The 15,946-nt window shown below is 37.3% G+C and overlaps 2 protein-coding genes across 3 annotated transcripts; one reads left to right on the plus strand and one right to left on the minus strand.

The window, feature by feature from the left end:
• The first annotated feature begins 283 nt into the window (after positions 1-283).
• On the plus strand, positions 284-7,622 carry LOC130739051 (arginine--tRNA ligase, cytoplasmic-like). 2 transcript variants are annotated; one of them, XM_057591270.1, is made up of 18 exons: positions 284-511; positions 589-692; positions 772-920; positions 1,009-1,084; positions 1,190-1,291; positions 1,532-1,750; positions 2,280-2,360; positions 2,984-3,067; positions 3,163-3,267; positions 3,424-3,602; positions 3,834-3,918; positions 4,171-4,357; positions 4,504-4,567; positions 6,099-6,168; positions 6,310-6,399; positions 6,807-6,875; positions 7,036-7,137; positions 7,264-7,622. In XM_057591270.1, exons 1-18 carry the CDS (start codon positions 439-441, stop codon positions 7,372-7,374), a joined length of 1,950 nt encoding a protein of 649 aa, XP_057447253.1. In that variant the 5' UTR covers positions 284-438; the 3' UTR covers positions 7,375-7,622. The 2 variants fall into 2 exon arrangements, with proteins under 2 accessions (XP_057447253.1, XP_057447252.1); XM_057591269.1 differs by having other exon boundaries at positions 285-511; positions 4,498-4,567.
• A 6,091-nt stretch (positions 7,623-13,713) lies between these two features.
• On the minus strand, positions 13,714-15,212 carry LOC130739052 (protein OXIDATIVE STRESS 3-like). Its single transcript, XM_057591271.1, has 2 exons — positions 14,713-15,212; positions 13,714-14,325 (listed from the first exon to the last, which is right to left on the minus strand). The coding sequence occupies exons 1-2, from the start codon at positions 14,973-14,975 to the stop codon at positions 14,040-14,042; spliced, it is 549 nt and encodes a 182-aa protein (XP_057447254.1). The 5' UTR covers positions 14,976-15,212; the 3' UTR covers positions 13,714-14,039.
• Positions 15,213-15,946: the final 734 nt, after the last annotated feature.

Raw genomic sequence — 15,946 nt, forward strand, 5'->3', positions numbered from 1 at the left:
ACAATAAATGTAATCGTCGTGCAACGCACAGGTGAAAATGACTAATAAGATAAAAAAATATGAAGTAGGAGACTCGAGTCATCAGTCATCATTATGTGACACACATAACACACATAGACAAATTTAACAATAAGAACCAAAACAAGTAATAGTGTTATTTTTATAGATTGAAAAGTAAGAATTTTTTTTCAGAGAATAAAACCAACATTAACTATATATTTCTGGGACTAAAAATATTCTTAAGCTAAAAATAAAAGCTATAGATTTTATAGAAAAAAACGTCAGCACAGTAGTGGTGGCCCACTGCCCCTATCTTCATCTTCAGCGACGGCGAGCAAAGCATACAAAACCAGCGCAAAACCAACAACGGCAATGGCTGATTGATTCTGCTCCAGCTACTGCTACTGCTACTGCGTGCGAAGGAAGAAGAAGAAGAAGATGTTAAGCTGCTTAAACCTCAATCGCTTCTCTCACTTCCCCTCTCACACTTCTCTTCCACCATCTCGTTCCGGTAAGCTAACCTTTCTCTCCTCACCATCATCATTTCAACTTCTAACTCACTCACTAACACCACAATGTTTGTTTCAGATTTACTCAAAGCTGCAACTCGAAGATTTGTTTTGACTGTAACCAAAACTGACTCCAACATAGTAACCACCAAGACACAACAATCACCTCCAACCTTGTCAATTGTAAGCTTTGTTCTATTCTCACCATTTCCAGATTCACTTCAATTTCATTCATTATGTGTTTGGAATTGGATTTCAATAGGATATAGATAACCCTGCCAGTGTCAAGAGGCAGTTAGCACAGTTGTTTGAGGTGTCTTTGAGAGCAACTGTGCCTGATGAGATTGATGTTGCGCCGTTAGTTGAAGCTTGCGCCTCGAAAGGTGGTGTCAAATTTGGTGATTATCAATGGTTAGTTTTCTGAGTATAGAGTTTCAAACTTTAATTGCATTGTGAATTGGGATAAGTGTGAAGTCAACATTTTGTTTACTTGGTGCAGTAACAATGCGATGGGTGTGTGGTCGAAGATAAAAGGGAAGCAGACAGAATTTAAGGGTCCCCCGGCGATTGGGCAGGTGTGTATTTTTCTTTTGAATCCTTTGCTACTGGTTATTGATTTTGGAATCAGATTTTGATTTTTAATTGGCAAATGGTGATATGTATGTTTTTTGTTTGTGCAGGCCATCATTAGCAATCTTCCTCCATCTGAAATTATAGATTCGTGCTCTTTAGCTGGTCCTGGATTTGTGAATGTTGTCTTGTCAAAGAATTGGATAGCACAGGTGATTTTGTTTTACATCTTCTAGTTTTACATTAGAAATAGTGTGTTGTGTTGTGTGTACCTACCTAGTTTCTTAGACTCTTCAGTTGTTTCCATTTTTTCTGAGGTGTTTGGGGTTGGTATATGAGTCAGTGTGTCCATTCATTGGAATGGTGCTATACAATTTGGATTTTACTTTGTTTCAGTTGCTGGGCTTACTTGAGATCTCTGTTACTGATTGAAAAAAAAAAGTCCCCTGCAGGGCGTACAGAGGATGTTATCTGATGGTATTGATATGTGGGCACCTCGACTTCCGATCAAGAGGGCCATGGTTGATTTTTCCTCACCTAACATAGCAAAGGAAATGCATGTTGGGCACTTGAGATCTACCATAATTGGGGACACATTAGCTCGTATGCTTGAATTTTCACGGGTGGAATTTATCATCCGCCGGAATCATGTTGGTGACTGGGGAACGCAGGTAGATTTAACTTCTATATTTATGCTATTTTTGTGCCATGAAATTGAAAACTTTGCATGTTTTGTCTGGGGTTAACTGATTTATGCCATTTCTTGTGGCTAGATCTTTGCCATACACTTTCAAAGCTAGGTTTCTTCATATACCTCATGACTTTGAGTAACTCATTTGCATCAATCATTTACCCTGGCAAATATGCTTGGTGGCTTGAGAACTGATTATCTTTGGGGAAGTAGCTGATATAAGTGGCATTTCTATCTATGTTCATGATCAAGTATATGTAGTACATTCCTCCTAATTAAATGAAGATATAATGTTTGTTCCTTGTTCTTCTTTTTTAGGTTATTTTAAACAGTTGATGTCCTAAGGCAGTGCTCCCCCTCTCTTTTTCCCCCCTGAAGAAAAGATTTCCTCTTGATTTTGTGGGAAATATCCTGATGATATATCTACTAGAATTATAAAACACAAAGTTCTCATTTTGGTATTGGCAGTTGGCACTATATGGCTCAAAGCCCATGCATTTGTTTTGCAGTTTGGAATGCTGATTACATACCTCTTTGAAAAGTTTCCAAACCTCGATGATGTTAGTGAAGCAGCCATTGGAGATCTTCAGGTGAGAAAATATGTTAAAACTAGCTCTCATGTGGTTAATCTTATTTAGGTGTTTGATCATATTTTGTTTGTGTTCAGATCTGAAAACACAGTTTTCAGTTCATTTGCTACAAGCTATCTAGAAACTAATTTTGAAGTTGAAGTAAAAACTATGCTTTCCAAGCTATCTAGAAATTAATTTGCTATAAGTGCCATCAACCCTAGCTAGGAAGTATAAGCTGCTATTTTCACAAGAGTAAATGACAATTAGTTTTCTCTGTATGCGGTGCTTGAAATAGGTGTTCTATGCTTTGTTTGTAAATAAAATTTTAAAAGAGTAAAATTGCTGTTTGAATTTCCATACCCATTTTAAGTAGAAATAAGTTTTGGAATGAAGTCATAAATAATTGTTTAGGTTTGGTTGATTATAGATATTTCTCTATGCCAATTCCTAAAAATGAACTGTTGACCTTGAAATGGCAATCTTTACATGTCTTGGGGGATACTCTACTCATTAATCACCTCCTAGTGTCTCCTCATTGTTTATGCCACACATATATCTTTGACGATGAAGCATCTGTTTTTCGCTTGAAGTGTGAATTAATATTAGCGATTCGAAAACTCATGTAAGTTGGTGCATTTTAGGCATTCTATAAGGCGTCGAAAGTGAGGTTTGATGATGATCCTGAATTTAAGCAGAGAGCGCAGCAGGCTGTGATCCTACTCCAGGTCAATTACATCCTAAGATTTTCCACTTTACCTCCTATTTGTGAGATATAGGGCAGTGTTTTTAAATTTTTTATATCCATAAATTTTGATTTCAGGGGGGAGATATCAAGTATCGCAAGGCATGGCAACAGATTTGTGATGTTAGTAGGGCTGAATTTGACAGGGTCTATCAACGGCTTGGAGTTCGATTGGAGGAAATGGTAAGCATTTTAGTTTCGTTTTTTTACTGACAGGGTCTATCAAATATATTGAATTCCTGTTGCAGTAATTACAGAAGTTTTCACCTCCATCCGTGATTGTGTTAAACTGTTAATTTTCATTTTCAGTGTACTGAATGATGATGTATTTGGTCACAGGGAGAGAGCTTCTATAATCCATATATCCCTGGGGTTTTGGAGAAACTCGATAAATTAGGACTGATTGAAGATAGTGATGGTGCTCGTGTGATCTATGTTGAAGGTGTGAATATACCACTTATTGCTGTAAAAAGAGATGGTGGCTACAACTATTTTTCAACTGATCTAGCATCACTTTGGTTAGTGTTACTTTTTTTAGTTTTTTGTGCATATTTTTTGAAATTCCTGATAAGGCTACTGACTTAATTAAGCAGTCAAACTTTTTTATCCGGGATGTTCACTTCCGCTTTCCTGTAAAATTTGGGATACATGTACTATTTGTCTGCATTTTTATCTAAGTATGGAGCAGGAAATATATCCATTGAGGAAAAAAAACTGTGTTGTTTATCTGAGTTACTTGAATCATGTAGGTATCGTCTAAATAAAGAAAAACTTGAGTGGATTGTGTATGTTACAGATATTGGGCAGCAGCAACACTTTGATATGCTATTCAAGGTATATCTCAAGTGATGATTTTCATAGTTTGCCAAAAGCAAGATGTCCTTGGTTATTAACTTGTCTTGAGTTTTGTTAATACCATCCTTAAAAATCATTTTAATTCCAAAACTTTTATGGGATAGTCATTTCGTTTTTTTTTCTTTTCAATTTTTAGAAAGGGAAAGTCATGGACCATGACATATTTCTAGTGCTACTCCCAATATTTCAGTGAGTTAAAATGGAAGACCTCCCCTTTTTGTTTCCTTTCAGGCCTTTAGGCGTGCAGGTTGGCTGCCACGTGATGAGAACGCATATCCAAAATGTACTCATATAGGTTTTGGTCTTGTTCTTGGTGATGATGGAAAACGGTTTCGGAGTCGCAGCAGTGAGGTTGTTCGATTGGTTGATTTGCTTGATGAAGCTAAAAGGCGCTGTAAAACTGCCCTTCTTGAACGTGGTAAGGGCATGTTGCCTTGTCAGATCTTTTACTTCTTCCTGTCTGCATGCAAGCATTCATGACATTAAATTTCTGCTTGATCAAAATCTCTGAATGCATGTGCCTAATTTTTTGTCATTTTTTGTCATATGTTCTCCTAGATACAGCTAAGGATTGGTCTGAGGAGGAGATTGACAAAACTGCAGAGGCAATTGGTTATGGGGCTGTTAAGTAAGCTTCTTTAACTCAAAACGTGTTTCTTTCCCTAGTTTTAAGAAAAATCATTATTCTTCCTGCCATGCTAGTTGTAGTGTACTTCTTTGTGCACATATTTTCTTGTCTTAATGAAAAGACAGATGTATTGGCTAACCAGTTCTCTTTGACTTCATTTTCAAAATTGTTATTTACCGGTTGCTTTAAATCCTGAGCAAATTCTCTGAATCCTCTTAATACATCCTAATTTTGACTTTGAGGTTTCTGATTGCCTGTGCTAATCATAGTAGTCAAAATCACTTAATCACACGATGATGCGATTAATGGTGCCCTGGGTGATTAAAATCGCATTTGTCATTATTTTCTGGCTTAATCCTGGCATAATCGTAAAGATTAATTGCAGAATCCCACCTTAATCGTACCATAATGGCCCTAGAAAGTGTTTTTCTCTTGTTGTTATGCTATTTTATATGCAAAATATATGAGATAGGATCTATTAGCACTAAAATTTGACACCAAATCAAATCCTTTTAATCTAACTGTAGAGGTTTGATTAGTGTTAGAATCCATGGAGTGTACCAGAATAACAGAAAAGAGAGAGAGATGAAATTCTGTTATTAATTCTTAACTGTCACTCTTACATGTGTGACTATTTATACTATAGTCATACGCAGCTGTATTACATTATTACTAAGTACTAACTACTAACTGAAAACTAACTATCTCTAACACTCCCCCCATAAACTCAGGGTGTTAACACTCTGAGTTTATCTCTTAATTCCATGAATCTCTGCTTGGGGAGTGCTTTTGTGAGAATATCAGCAACCTGCTCATCAGCTAGGATATGAGAAACAACAAGAGACTTTACTATCACATTTCTTTAACAAAGAAGATATCCAGTTCCATGTGCTTTGTTCTGGAATGCAATGCAGGATTGTGAAAAAGAGCCAATGTGCTTTGATTGTCACAAAATATAGAAGGAACTGAAGTAAAAATCTGCAACTCACTTAGAAGAGATTGAATCCATAAACACTTCTGCTACCGTGAGAGCAAGACTTCCATATTCAGCTTCAGCACTAGTTGCTGCTTTTTAGACCACCAAGAGATAAGATTTGAGCCTATATAGATGCAAGGAATAGATGTGAACTTTCTATCATCCAGATCTGAGGCCCAACCGGCATCACAAGAAGCATGAATGGGTAAGGAGACTGTACAAGCAGCAGGCTGAAGTAATAGACCATTCCCTAAGGTGCCATTAAGATATGTATTCTTTTTATATCCAGCCAATGAGAGACAAGAGGCTGAGACATAAATTGGCAAACTTTATTTACTGAGTATCCACTCAAACCCTGGTGGTTGACTCATATACACTTCCTCACTTAGAAAACCATTGAGCAAGGCATTACTCACATAAAGTTGCTGAAGAGACTATCCATTAGTAAGAGCTATAGTGAGAAATATCCTAATTGTTACTGGTTTAACAACAGGGGAAAAAGTCTCAGAAAAATCAAACCCTGTTCGTGTTTTTAATTTGTGTTACTGTTTGCAGGTATGCTGACTTGAAGATCAACAGATTAACGAATTACACATTCAACTTCGATCAGATGCTTAATGACAAGGTGCGTTTACTGTATGCAAATTGAACGTATGCTTCTCTTCTGACAGTGAAGAATACAAAAGATTTAATAATCTTCTGACAGTGACAAACTAACATTTCTGAAGTTATTATGTCTCACCTTGCTAAGTTTGTCTTGAAACAGGGGAATACTGCTGTTTATTTGCTGTATGCACATGCAAGGATCTGCTCTATTATCAGGAAATCTGGTAAAGACATGGAAGAAGTAAAGAAAGTAAGTTTCTTTTTCATCACTGGATGATAACTTCCAGTTTATCAAATATTTTCTTATTAAGAATGAAATGTTATAGTTTTTTTTTTGTTTCATATGCTTAATTTTACAATATAAAACTCAAAAGTATCGGCTAGGTTTATATTCTACTGAAACAACTTACCAGTTTATCAAATATTTAATTTGTAAGAAAATTTTGATTTAACTATTTTTATTTCATATGCTTAATTTTACAAGATCCAAGTCAAGAGTTGTGCCTAGATTTATATTCTACCATGGTTGAGCCGCACTCATCTAATATACTTGTGAACTAGTGACTCGGCATTGCATGTTATTTTATATATTATCTGTCAAATATCAACTTGGGCACATTTCTTACCGTCTAATTCATGTTTATTAACCGATGACAGAATGGGATTATAGTGTTGGATCATGAAGATGAGCGTCTACTGGGACTTCATTTGCTACAATTTCCTGAGGTAGGACATGTGAATAGTCTAGGTTGTGCTTGAGCCACTTTTATTTTAAACAAAAGACTTGAGATATAATGATGAAAGTAGGTGGGCATTAAAACATATTATTTTATCCTGCTAACGATACTTAGTCTTAAATGGACTCATGGACTGTTTTATTTTTCAGGTTTTTGAGGAGGCTTGCATCAATTTATTGCCCAATGTGTTATGTGAATACCTCTATAATTTGGCAGAAATCTTCACCAAAAAGTTTTATTCTAATTGTCAGGTATACTTCTGAATTTCTATGCTTTTCCTATTCCTATTTCCTAGTGATGAGGTACTATGGATCAAGACAGCAAGTTTAAATTCAAGCAATGAGCCATCTAATATTCATCTTCTTGTCCTCTGGTAGGTTGTTGGATCACCTGAGGAAACTAGCAGACTCTTGCTTTGTGAAGCAACTGCAATTGTGATGAGAAAATGCTTTGATCTCCTTGGCATTATACCTGTTTACAAGTTGTAACCCATCTGAAGGAGTTCAAATTCAATTATTTTTTCATATTCTTCTTTTATGGGGTACACTAGTGTAGGAAACTTCCAATTTTTTTTTCTTCCACTTTTCTATTTTTATTGTACATGAGGTGAAAGAAGGAAAGTAGTGATTTTTTGTTGTAACGGTGATAAGGCCCCTTTAAAAATTATTTCCTTGTTGTAAGACATATATTCAGTTTTACTTGTTTTCCAAGTGAAATAACAAGAATTTTGCATGTATGGGTCCTAGTGCACTAAAGAACTATGCAAATGTACGGTGTGTTGGGAGCAATAATAGAAATGAGAGAAGAGAGAAAGAAATATAACACAGGAGTTTTTAACGTGGTTCGGAACACAATGTGTGTACCTACGTCCACGGCTACACTAGGTAGTAATATTTCTTTGGTGTGTATAATGCTTACAATGAGGTGCTTATATATACTAGGAGTAAGTCAACCTCCTCCTTATTCTAAGCGATGTGGGACTTACAAATAGACTACATAAGCAATGTGAGACTACAAATAGACTACATAACATAACAATTCTCCCACTTGGAGTCTAATTGTAGTACTTCTTGTAAGCAATAAGCTAATCTGCTCTCCACCTAGTGTAGCGCCTTCGTCTTCAATTATCCTCGAAGGCCAGCTGAGGCAGTGCAAAGCCTCAGCTTATCAGCTGTAACAGTCTTGGTCAACATATCAGCTGGATTCTCTGATCCTAAGATCTTCAACAGAGATAATTCTTCATCATTGATAAGTTCTCTGATGAAATGATACTTCATCTGTATGTGCTTGCATCTGGAGTGAAAGACAGGATTTTTTGCAAGGCAAATAGCACTTTGACTGTCACTAAACAATGGAGGAACATCTTGTTCTTTTCCCAATTCTTTGAGAAAATTCTTCAGCCATATCATCTCCTTGGCTGCTTCTGAAATGGCAACATATTCTGATTCAGTGGTTGAGAGAGCAACTCTATTTTGAAGTTTAGACTTCCAACTCACAGCAGTTTCTCCTAAGGTGAAAATATAACCTGTGGTGTTTTTTCCACCATCTGAGTCTCCTCCTAGATCTGCATCAGAAAACCCTTGTAAAGTGAGATCATTTCTTCTAAAGCATAGACACATTCTTGAAGAACCCTTCAGATATCTCAGTATCCACTTTACACCTTCCCAATGCTCCTTCCCAGGATTTGACATGAATCTGCTGACAACTCCCACTGCATGTGCTATATCAGGTCTTGTACAAACCATAGCATACATCAAGCTCCCTACTGCAGATGCATAAGGAACTGTTGACATGTAACTTTCTTCTTCACCTGTTTGTGGGGACTGCTTCTTTGAAAAATTTAAGTGATTTCCCAAAGGGGTGCTTCTGGTATTGGCATCTCCAACGTTGAATCTGTCCAGTAATTTTTCAACATATTTCTCTTGGGACAACTTCAGAACACCTTCTGATCTATTTCTGGAAATCCTCATACCAAGGATTTGTTTGGCTGGACCAAGATCCTTCATCTCAAAGTTTTCTGACATCTGTTGCTTCAACCTGTTAATTTCAGTCATATTTGATCCTGCTATCAACATGTCATCAACATACAAAGCAAGAATAATATAACTGTCAGAAAATTTCTTAACATAGCAACAATGATCCATGTCACATCTATTAAAACCTGAGTTGCTCATAAACTCATTAAACTTCTTGTACCACTGTCTCGGTGCCTGTTTCAGACCGTACAAGCTTTTGTGAAGCTTGCATACAAGATTCTTCGTGCCTGAAACTTCAAAACCTTCAGGTTGTGTCATATAAATTTCTTCTTCCAAATCACCATGTAGGAATGCAGTTTTAACATCTAACTGCTCCAAGTGAAGATTCTCTGCAGCTACAATACTCAGGATAACTCTTATAGTGGTCATTTTGACAACTGGAGAAAAAATCTCTGTGAAGTCAATTCCTTGCTTCTGCTGAAACCCTTTCACTACAAGTCTTGCCTTGTACCTTCTGCTGCCATCAGATTCTTCCTTCAGTCTATAGACCCATCTGTTCTGTAGAGCTTTCTTTCCTTCTGGTAACTTGGTCAAAGACCATGTTCCATTCTTCTGAAGGGACGTCATCTCGTCTTTCATTGCTAGCTCCCACTTGATAGAGTCATTCCCCTGCATGGCTTCACCAAAATATTCTGGCTCTCCAGCATCAGTTAACAACAGATAATTCAACGAAGGAGAATACCTTTGTGGTGCTTTCGGCGTTCTTGTAGATCTCCTCACTTGAGTTATAGGAGTTTCAATTACTGCTGTTGGCTCTTGGTCCAGCTCAACTTCTACCTCATCATCCTCGTTCTCAGGATTAATCTGGTTTCTTTTGGCTACATCACTTTCTGAAATTTCTTCCAATGCCACTCTTTCAGAAAGTTCCAACTGTTTACTTGAACTCATAGATTCTGCAGAAGACCTGTCTTTATAAAGCACACTTTCATTAAAAGTAACATTTCTACTTCTAATGATTTTCCTGTTTTGTTCATCCCAAAACCTGTAGCCATACATATCAGACCCATAACCAATAAAGAAACATTTTATGGCCTTAGGGTCCAATTTGTCTCTCCTATCGGAGTCTATAAGAACATAAGAGACACAACCGAAGACTTTCAAATGTGAAAGACTTACCTCCTTTCCAGACCATACCTCTTCAGGCAACTGATAATCCAAGGGAACAGATGGTCCTCGATTTATCAGGTAAGCTGCTGTATTAATGGCATCTGCCCAAAACATTTTTGGCAACCCAGACTGGATTCGCATACATCTAGCCCTTTCGTTCAAGGTCCTGTTCATTCTTTCCGCGACACCATTTTGCTCAGGTGTACCTGGTATTGTCTTGATCATTCTGATCCCATTTTCTGAACAAAACTTTTTGAACTCCTGGCTGTCATACTCCCCGCCATTATCAGATTTCAGACTCTTAATCTTCAAGCCTGTCTGATTTTCAACTTCTGTTTTCCACCCTTTAAACACAGAAAACACATCAGATTTATTTTTGAGAAAATAAACCCATACCTTTCTTGTTGAGTCATCTATGAAGGTGACATAATAGCGTGAACCTCCAAGAGATTTCACTGGGGCTGGACCCCACACATCTGTATGCACCAATTCGAGCTTTTCTGATTTTGATTTCCTGCCTGCTTTTGAGAAGCTAACCTTTCTCTGTTTTCCCAAAATGCAATGCTCACAAACACCAAGATCAACATGCTTCAAATTTGACACCTTACCCTTTGATGCCATGATCTTCATTCCTTTTTCACTCATGTGTCCAAGTCTTTGATGCCATATAGATGAGCTATTGACAGCTTCAGTTACTGCTATCATGTCCTCCTCTGCAACCATATAAAGGGAGCCTCGTTTCTTTCCTCGAGCTACAACCAGATTGCCTTTCGTCACCTTCCAAGCTCCACCTCCAAAAGTGGTGTGGTAACCCTCATCATCCAACTGACCTATAGAGATCAAATTTCTCTTTATTCCAGGGACATGTCTGACATTATGCAATGTCCAGAGAGTTCCATTAGAGGATCTGATATCAATATCACCTCTTCCCACAATATCAAGTGGTTTTCCATCTGCAAGATAAACCTTTCCAAACTTTCCACATATATAGTTAGATAATAATTCTTTTGAAGGAATAGTATGAAAAGATGCACCTGAATCAATAACCCATGAATCAACAGGACTATCCAAGCTGCAAATTAATGCGTCTGCTACTTCCTCAGTTGCTGCATTAGCAGATTCATCATCATCTTGCCTCTTTTGGTAATTCTTCTTTTTCCTTGGAGCTTTGCATTGATTGGTGAAGTGACCCTTTTTGTCACAATTCCAGCAAGTGATGTCATTCTTGACTCTTGTCTGACTTCTGCCTCTTGATTTTGATCTGCCTCGGCCTTGGCTTTGATTGTGACTCTTCTGGCTACCTCTTCCTCTACTTTCAGTATTCAATGCTGAACCGGAAGTGTTTGAAGACTCTCCTGAATCTTTCTTGCGAATATCCTCGCTTAAGATCAGGTCTCTGATGTCATCAAACTTCAGCTTGTTATCCCTTGCGGAGTTACTAACCGCAGTGACAGTTGCAGCCCAACTATCCGGTAAGGATTGTAACAGACTCAAGGCCATCAATTCGTCGTCAAAGGTAATCTTCACTGACGATAGCTGCGAAATAATTGTATTAAAGCTATTAATGTGTTCAGTTACAGAGTTACCTTCTCCCATTCTGAGATTGAATAGACGTCGTATCAGATGTACTTTATTGGCGGCAGATGGCTTCTCGTACATATTTGATAATGCCTTCATCAGATCTGCAGTAGTCTTCTCATTCACAATGTTGAAGGCAACATTTTTGGATAACGTCAATCTGATCACACCAAGGGCCTGTCGATCTAACAGATCCCAGTCTTCCTGCTTCATGTCGTTTGGCTTCTTCCCTGTCAAGGGTTGATACAACTTCTTTTGGTACAGATAGTCCTCCATCTGCATCTTCCAAAACCCGAAGTCTCTGCCATCGAACCTCTCGATCTTCACCTTCCCTTCTTCTAGCGCCATTGCTCCCACTTCTTCCTCTAAACTGAGGATCTATCCCACAAACCTAAAGCTCTTGATACCAGTTGATCCTCGGCCCATGGGCTCCCCTGTCTCCCCCAACAAGTGGTATCAGAGCCGATGGTTGGTGTAGCCATGATTACGGCTCCTTGTGTCGAAAGTCTTCCTAGCAGTGTGGCTAGGCGGCGGGTTCCGTTGGCAGCGAACTGCGGTGCAAGGGTGGATATGCTTCCGCAGACGGGCGGTGCAAGGGTGGATATGCTTCCGCAGACGGGCGGTGGAAGGGTGGATATGCTTCCGCAGACGGGAGGACCATGGGTGATGTGGTTGAGGGACTCACACTTGAGGGGGAGATTGTTGAAATCAAGTGTTAGAGTCAAGTCTCACATCGGAGAAGCCAAGGTAAGAGGGAGAGTTTATAAGGAGATGGACCCATAAACCTAATGCCTTAAGGTTTTGGGTTAAGATGTGGTGTCCAGATCTCCTTGGTGTCTCCTCTCGGCCTTGGCCCATGGGTCCTCGCCGTGACTCTCCCCAACACGGTGTCAGTGGCACTATCAGTTTCAGAAGTTATTTTTCATTGGAATCATCAGCTTCAGATGTTAAAAGGATTATTTTTGGGTTCTTTTAGGCTGGATGAACAAAATATAGATTACATGTTATAAGCTATGCAGATGTTTTGAGAATTTTTTTTATCTAAGTGAATTTTTCTTCAAAATATTTAGTTTTCTAGAAACTCGTTTGTCACATGTTTTTTATTTGGGGCTGAAAATATGATTTTGGTGAAAGCAATTAATTAAAAAATAATCAAGATCTTCTGTACCATCCTTTTATTCTTCTCTTTTCAAGGGTAATTGCAGGTGAAAGGTCAGGGTTTGAGGAGGGGAAAAAGACTCTTTCTTTTTGGCTTGGTGCAATTTGGTCCATTTGGTTGGTGAGAAACTCGATTGTTTTTAGGGGCAGTGTGTATGATTTTTCTTCAGTTCAAGTGGAGGTCATGGCATTGGAATAAATAAAATATGAGTGGGTTTTCTTACCCATTGTTTGAGTGTTCTACGAACCCAATTTTGTGTTTGGGAGGCTTGTAGTTCAATGCAATGTTGCTGTTTTTCTCTCTTTTGGCTTCTGTAGGGAGGTTTTGTGGGGTGCTTTCTTATCAGAGGTTATATTAGGTGATGACGACTGATTCTTGCTTTTCGTTTGTTTGTTATTGAATTGGGTTTGGTTAGTGGAAGTTTCTTTCATGTAATTGGTGTGAGGATTGGTAGCCTGTAGGATTGATTATTGTGGTGGGTGCAGCTTGGATGGGAGCATTTGCAATACGCGTTTCTGCTGAGGAGTATGGGTCTCTTTTTGTGTTTGGGGTATTTTTTTTTCTCATTTTTTTACTTTTTTCTTTGTATTATGAGTTGAGTACCCCTTTCACACCCAATAATGCATTTCTTTGCCTATAAAAAAAAAACTAACAACTAACCTTTGCCTATAAAAGAAAAGGAGATAAGAAAATGGTGTATAAGTCAAATTTAATCAAAGTAAGAAGTGAAAAAATCACGATCGTAGTTAAGCTCTACTTTTTAGTTTTTACAAAAAAAAAAAAATTTGAAGTTATATGCTCAGATGAAGCCTTGGTATTCAAAAGAGATTCATATATATCTTCATTTTCAATCTTATTTTTGTTTGTCTATTTTTGCTTCAACCAAACATGGATTCAAGTTCTATTAATTGATAAAATCTGAATTTGAAACTTCAAGCATCCAAAAAAGCACTTCAAATCCCTCTTACATATCCAGGCCAATCGTGATCCTACACAGAACTAATTTTCCAAATAAATCCTTCACAAATTTCATTTTTAACCCTACATCTCAATTGTTATTGGCACATGCCTAATTAACAATCCTTGAGTCATAGATGTAATAACTCTAACAGGCACAGATCATGTCAGCCTGAAAAAACATATTGAAAATGAACATAATATAGAAAATTTCTAATATGGCTTAGACTCTCAGCAAGCTGAAGGAATGAGATTCAAAATTTTCCGGATTTTTGTACACAAAATCAGCAAAGTAGCTCTAATCACTGGCTTGATTTCAGAAGTTCTTGTTGACAGAAATAGAAGGCCTAGACCCTCCAAGGAAACTCCCTCTTTTGTTCAGCACAGATGTAACAGAAGACCCTTTTGAAGCCTTCTTTGATATTGTAGCCTTTGGAGAGAGCAATATTCTGTGGCTATCCAAGTCTCCCCCATAACTTTTGCATGACTTCATTCTATTTCTGCAAGACATGAATTTCTTAGGAAGATCCTCTATACTCTGCACCCTTGCTAATGAAGTGAAAGACTGGGCCTTTCCTTGATAGAACATAGACAACCCTCTCCTGCACAGTTCATAACATAAACTAATCAATACAACAACTTTTTAATAACAATGCAAAACCCTTCCAAATTATAAACATTGATCACAAAAGAAGGGATTTTTTTAAATCAATTTGGTGCTATAAAACTCTTTTTCTTAGAATTCAGGTTAAGCCTCACTCTAACAGAAAAGCTAGCTAGTTAAGAGGACAGAATTGCTCTCCCCGTATAAGGACTATTTTGGCCATATCTATATCTATAGTTATCGTAGAACTTCTCAACATTTTTGGTGAAATCTAAATTAAAGAAGGGATATTTGTAAACAATCTTAACTTGTATCATGATGGTATAGTAAGTTAGTAACAAAGGAAATTGAATAAAATTCAGAAAGGAAGGAGGAAATTGCTTACTTTATAGGGAGATGGTTCATGAGCTCTGAAAGGTCATACAAAGATCCATTTGAATGTGATGATGCAGAAGAGGTTGATAGAAAAGATGATGTTGAAGAGGAAGCATCCTCAGTCAACTCTGACGAAGAAGAGCACGCAGAGTTCATTGAATCTTCTGAGATGAGTCCAATTGATGTTGAATAACTGCTATCTTCACCATCTTCTTTAGCCACCCAGTTGATGTTTCTAGTTTCATTATTACAGTCCATTATTTCTTTCATCATTTCTAGAAAGGTTTGCTGAGACTTGTTGAACAAAGGGAAATGAAGGACACAGAAGAACTTGCTTTCTCTGCTTATAGCAAATGGAACATGCCTTCACTGAGAGATAAATTGTATATATCTGTTTGAAAAGTATGAATCAGTTTTATTCTGCAGATAGAATAGAATAATGGGTCTTATATAAGATGACTATGGATTGGAGAATTGGATAACATTGACAAATTTAATTCTTTTTATGATTGGTCACTTTATCTATAGAATATTAATAAACATGAAATAATTTTTTGTCATTTTCACATCAGCACGTTATATATGGTGCAGAATTCATAACATGTGTGAGATAACTAGGATAAAGGATAAGATCTAAATTTGATGACATATATCTGATCCAAGTCTTGTGTGTGTCACCGTCTTAACTTCCTTTTTCGGTTTTGGAGGGTGAAGATGAGGTCCACATCTCTCGCCTACAATTTGTTTCATAAAGCTATGACATAACTGCCATATTCCCCACCTTTCTTTATAGGGGACAGGCAGAATGAGGTTAATAGTCTCTGGAAATCATCCGTATACTTTATAAAAGAAAATCCTTATCCATAAAATTTTATCAAATGACATTCCCACAATGATTTTCCTCTCACCCCTCTCTCTGGCTGACAAGTGTCACAGCCAGAGAGACTTTCACACATTAATTATACAAACATATTTTTCTATAATTTTGATTTTTTGTCCCCTATTAAATAGCCTCTATCAAATATAATTCATGCACAGCCTACCAAGAATTATATTGGATTTTGTTTTTTCTTATTTAAAAAAATGGATTTATTTTCCTTAATGGAGATCTGATATATATTATTTTTGAAATTAATTTTTAATGATTAAAATATAATAGTGAGATTTGAATTTGAAATGAATAATGTCGTGATGCATTTCCTTTGATTTAGGTGGTGATGCCCATCATTGACAACCTTAATTTT

Source organism: Lotus japonicus, chromosome 2, assembly GCF_012489685.1.
Source record: "Lotus japonicus ecotype B-129 chromosome 2, LjGifu_v1.2".
Lineage (NCBI taxonomy): Eukaryota > Viridiplantae > Streptophyta > Magnoliopsida > Fabales > Fabaceae > Lotus > Lotus japonicus.

Bases quoted from the DNA above. Each gene is read 5' to 3' on its own strand.
- LOC130739051 (XM_057591269.1), top strand. From the start codon at position 439: ATGTTAAGCTGCTTAAACCTCAATCGCTTCTCTCACTTCCCCTCTCAC. The intron at 1,292-1,531 runs GTGATTTTGTTT...AGTCCCCTGCAG, and splicing joins CAAAGAATTGGATAGCACAG to GGCGTACAGAGGATGTTATC. The intron at 7,138-7,263 runs GTATACTTCTGA...GTCCTCTGGTAG, and splicing joins AGTTTTATTCTAATTGTCAG to GTTGTTGGATCACCTGAGGA.
- LOC130739052 (XM_057591271.1), bottom strand. From the start codon at position 14,975: ATGATGAAAGAAATAATGGACTGTAATAATGAAACTAGAAACATCAAC. The intron at 14,326-14,712 runs GTAAGCAATTTC...TGAACTGTGCAG, and splicing joins ATGAACCATCTCCCTATAAA to GAGAGGGTTGTCTATGTTCT.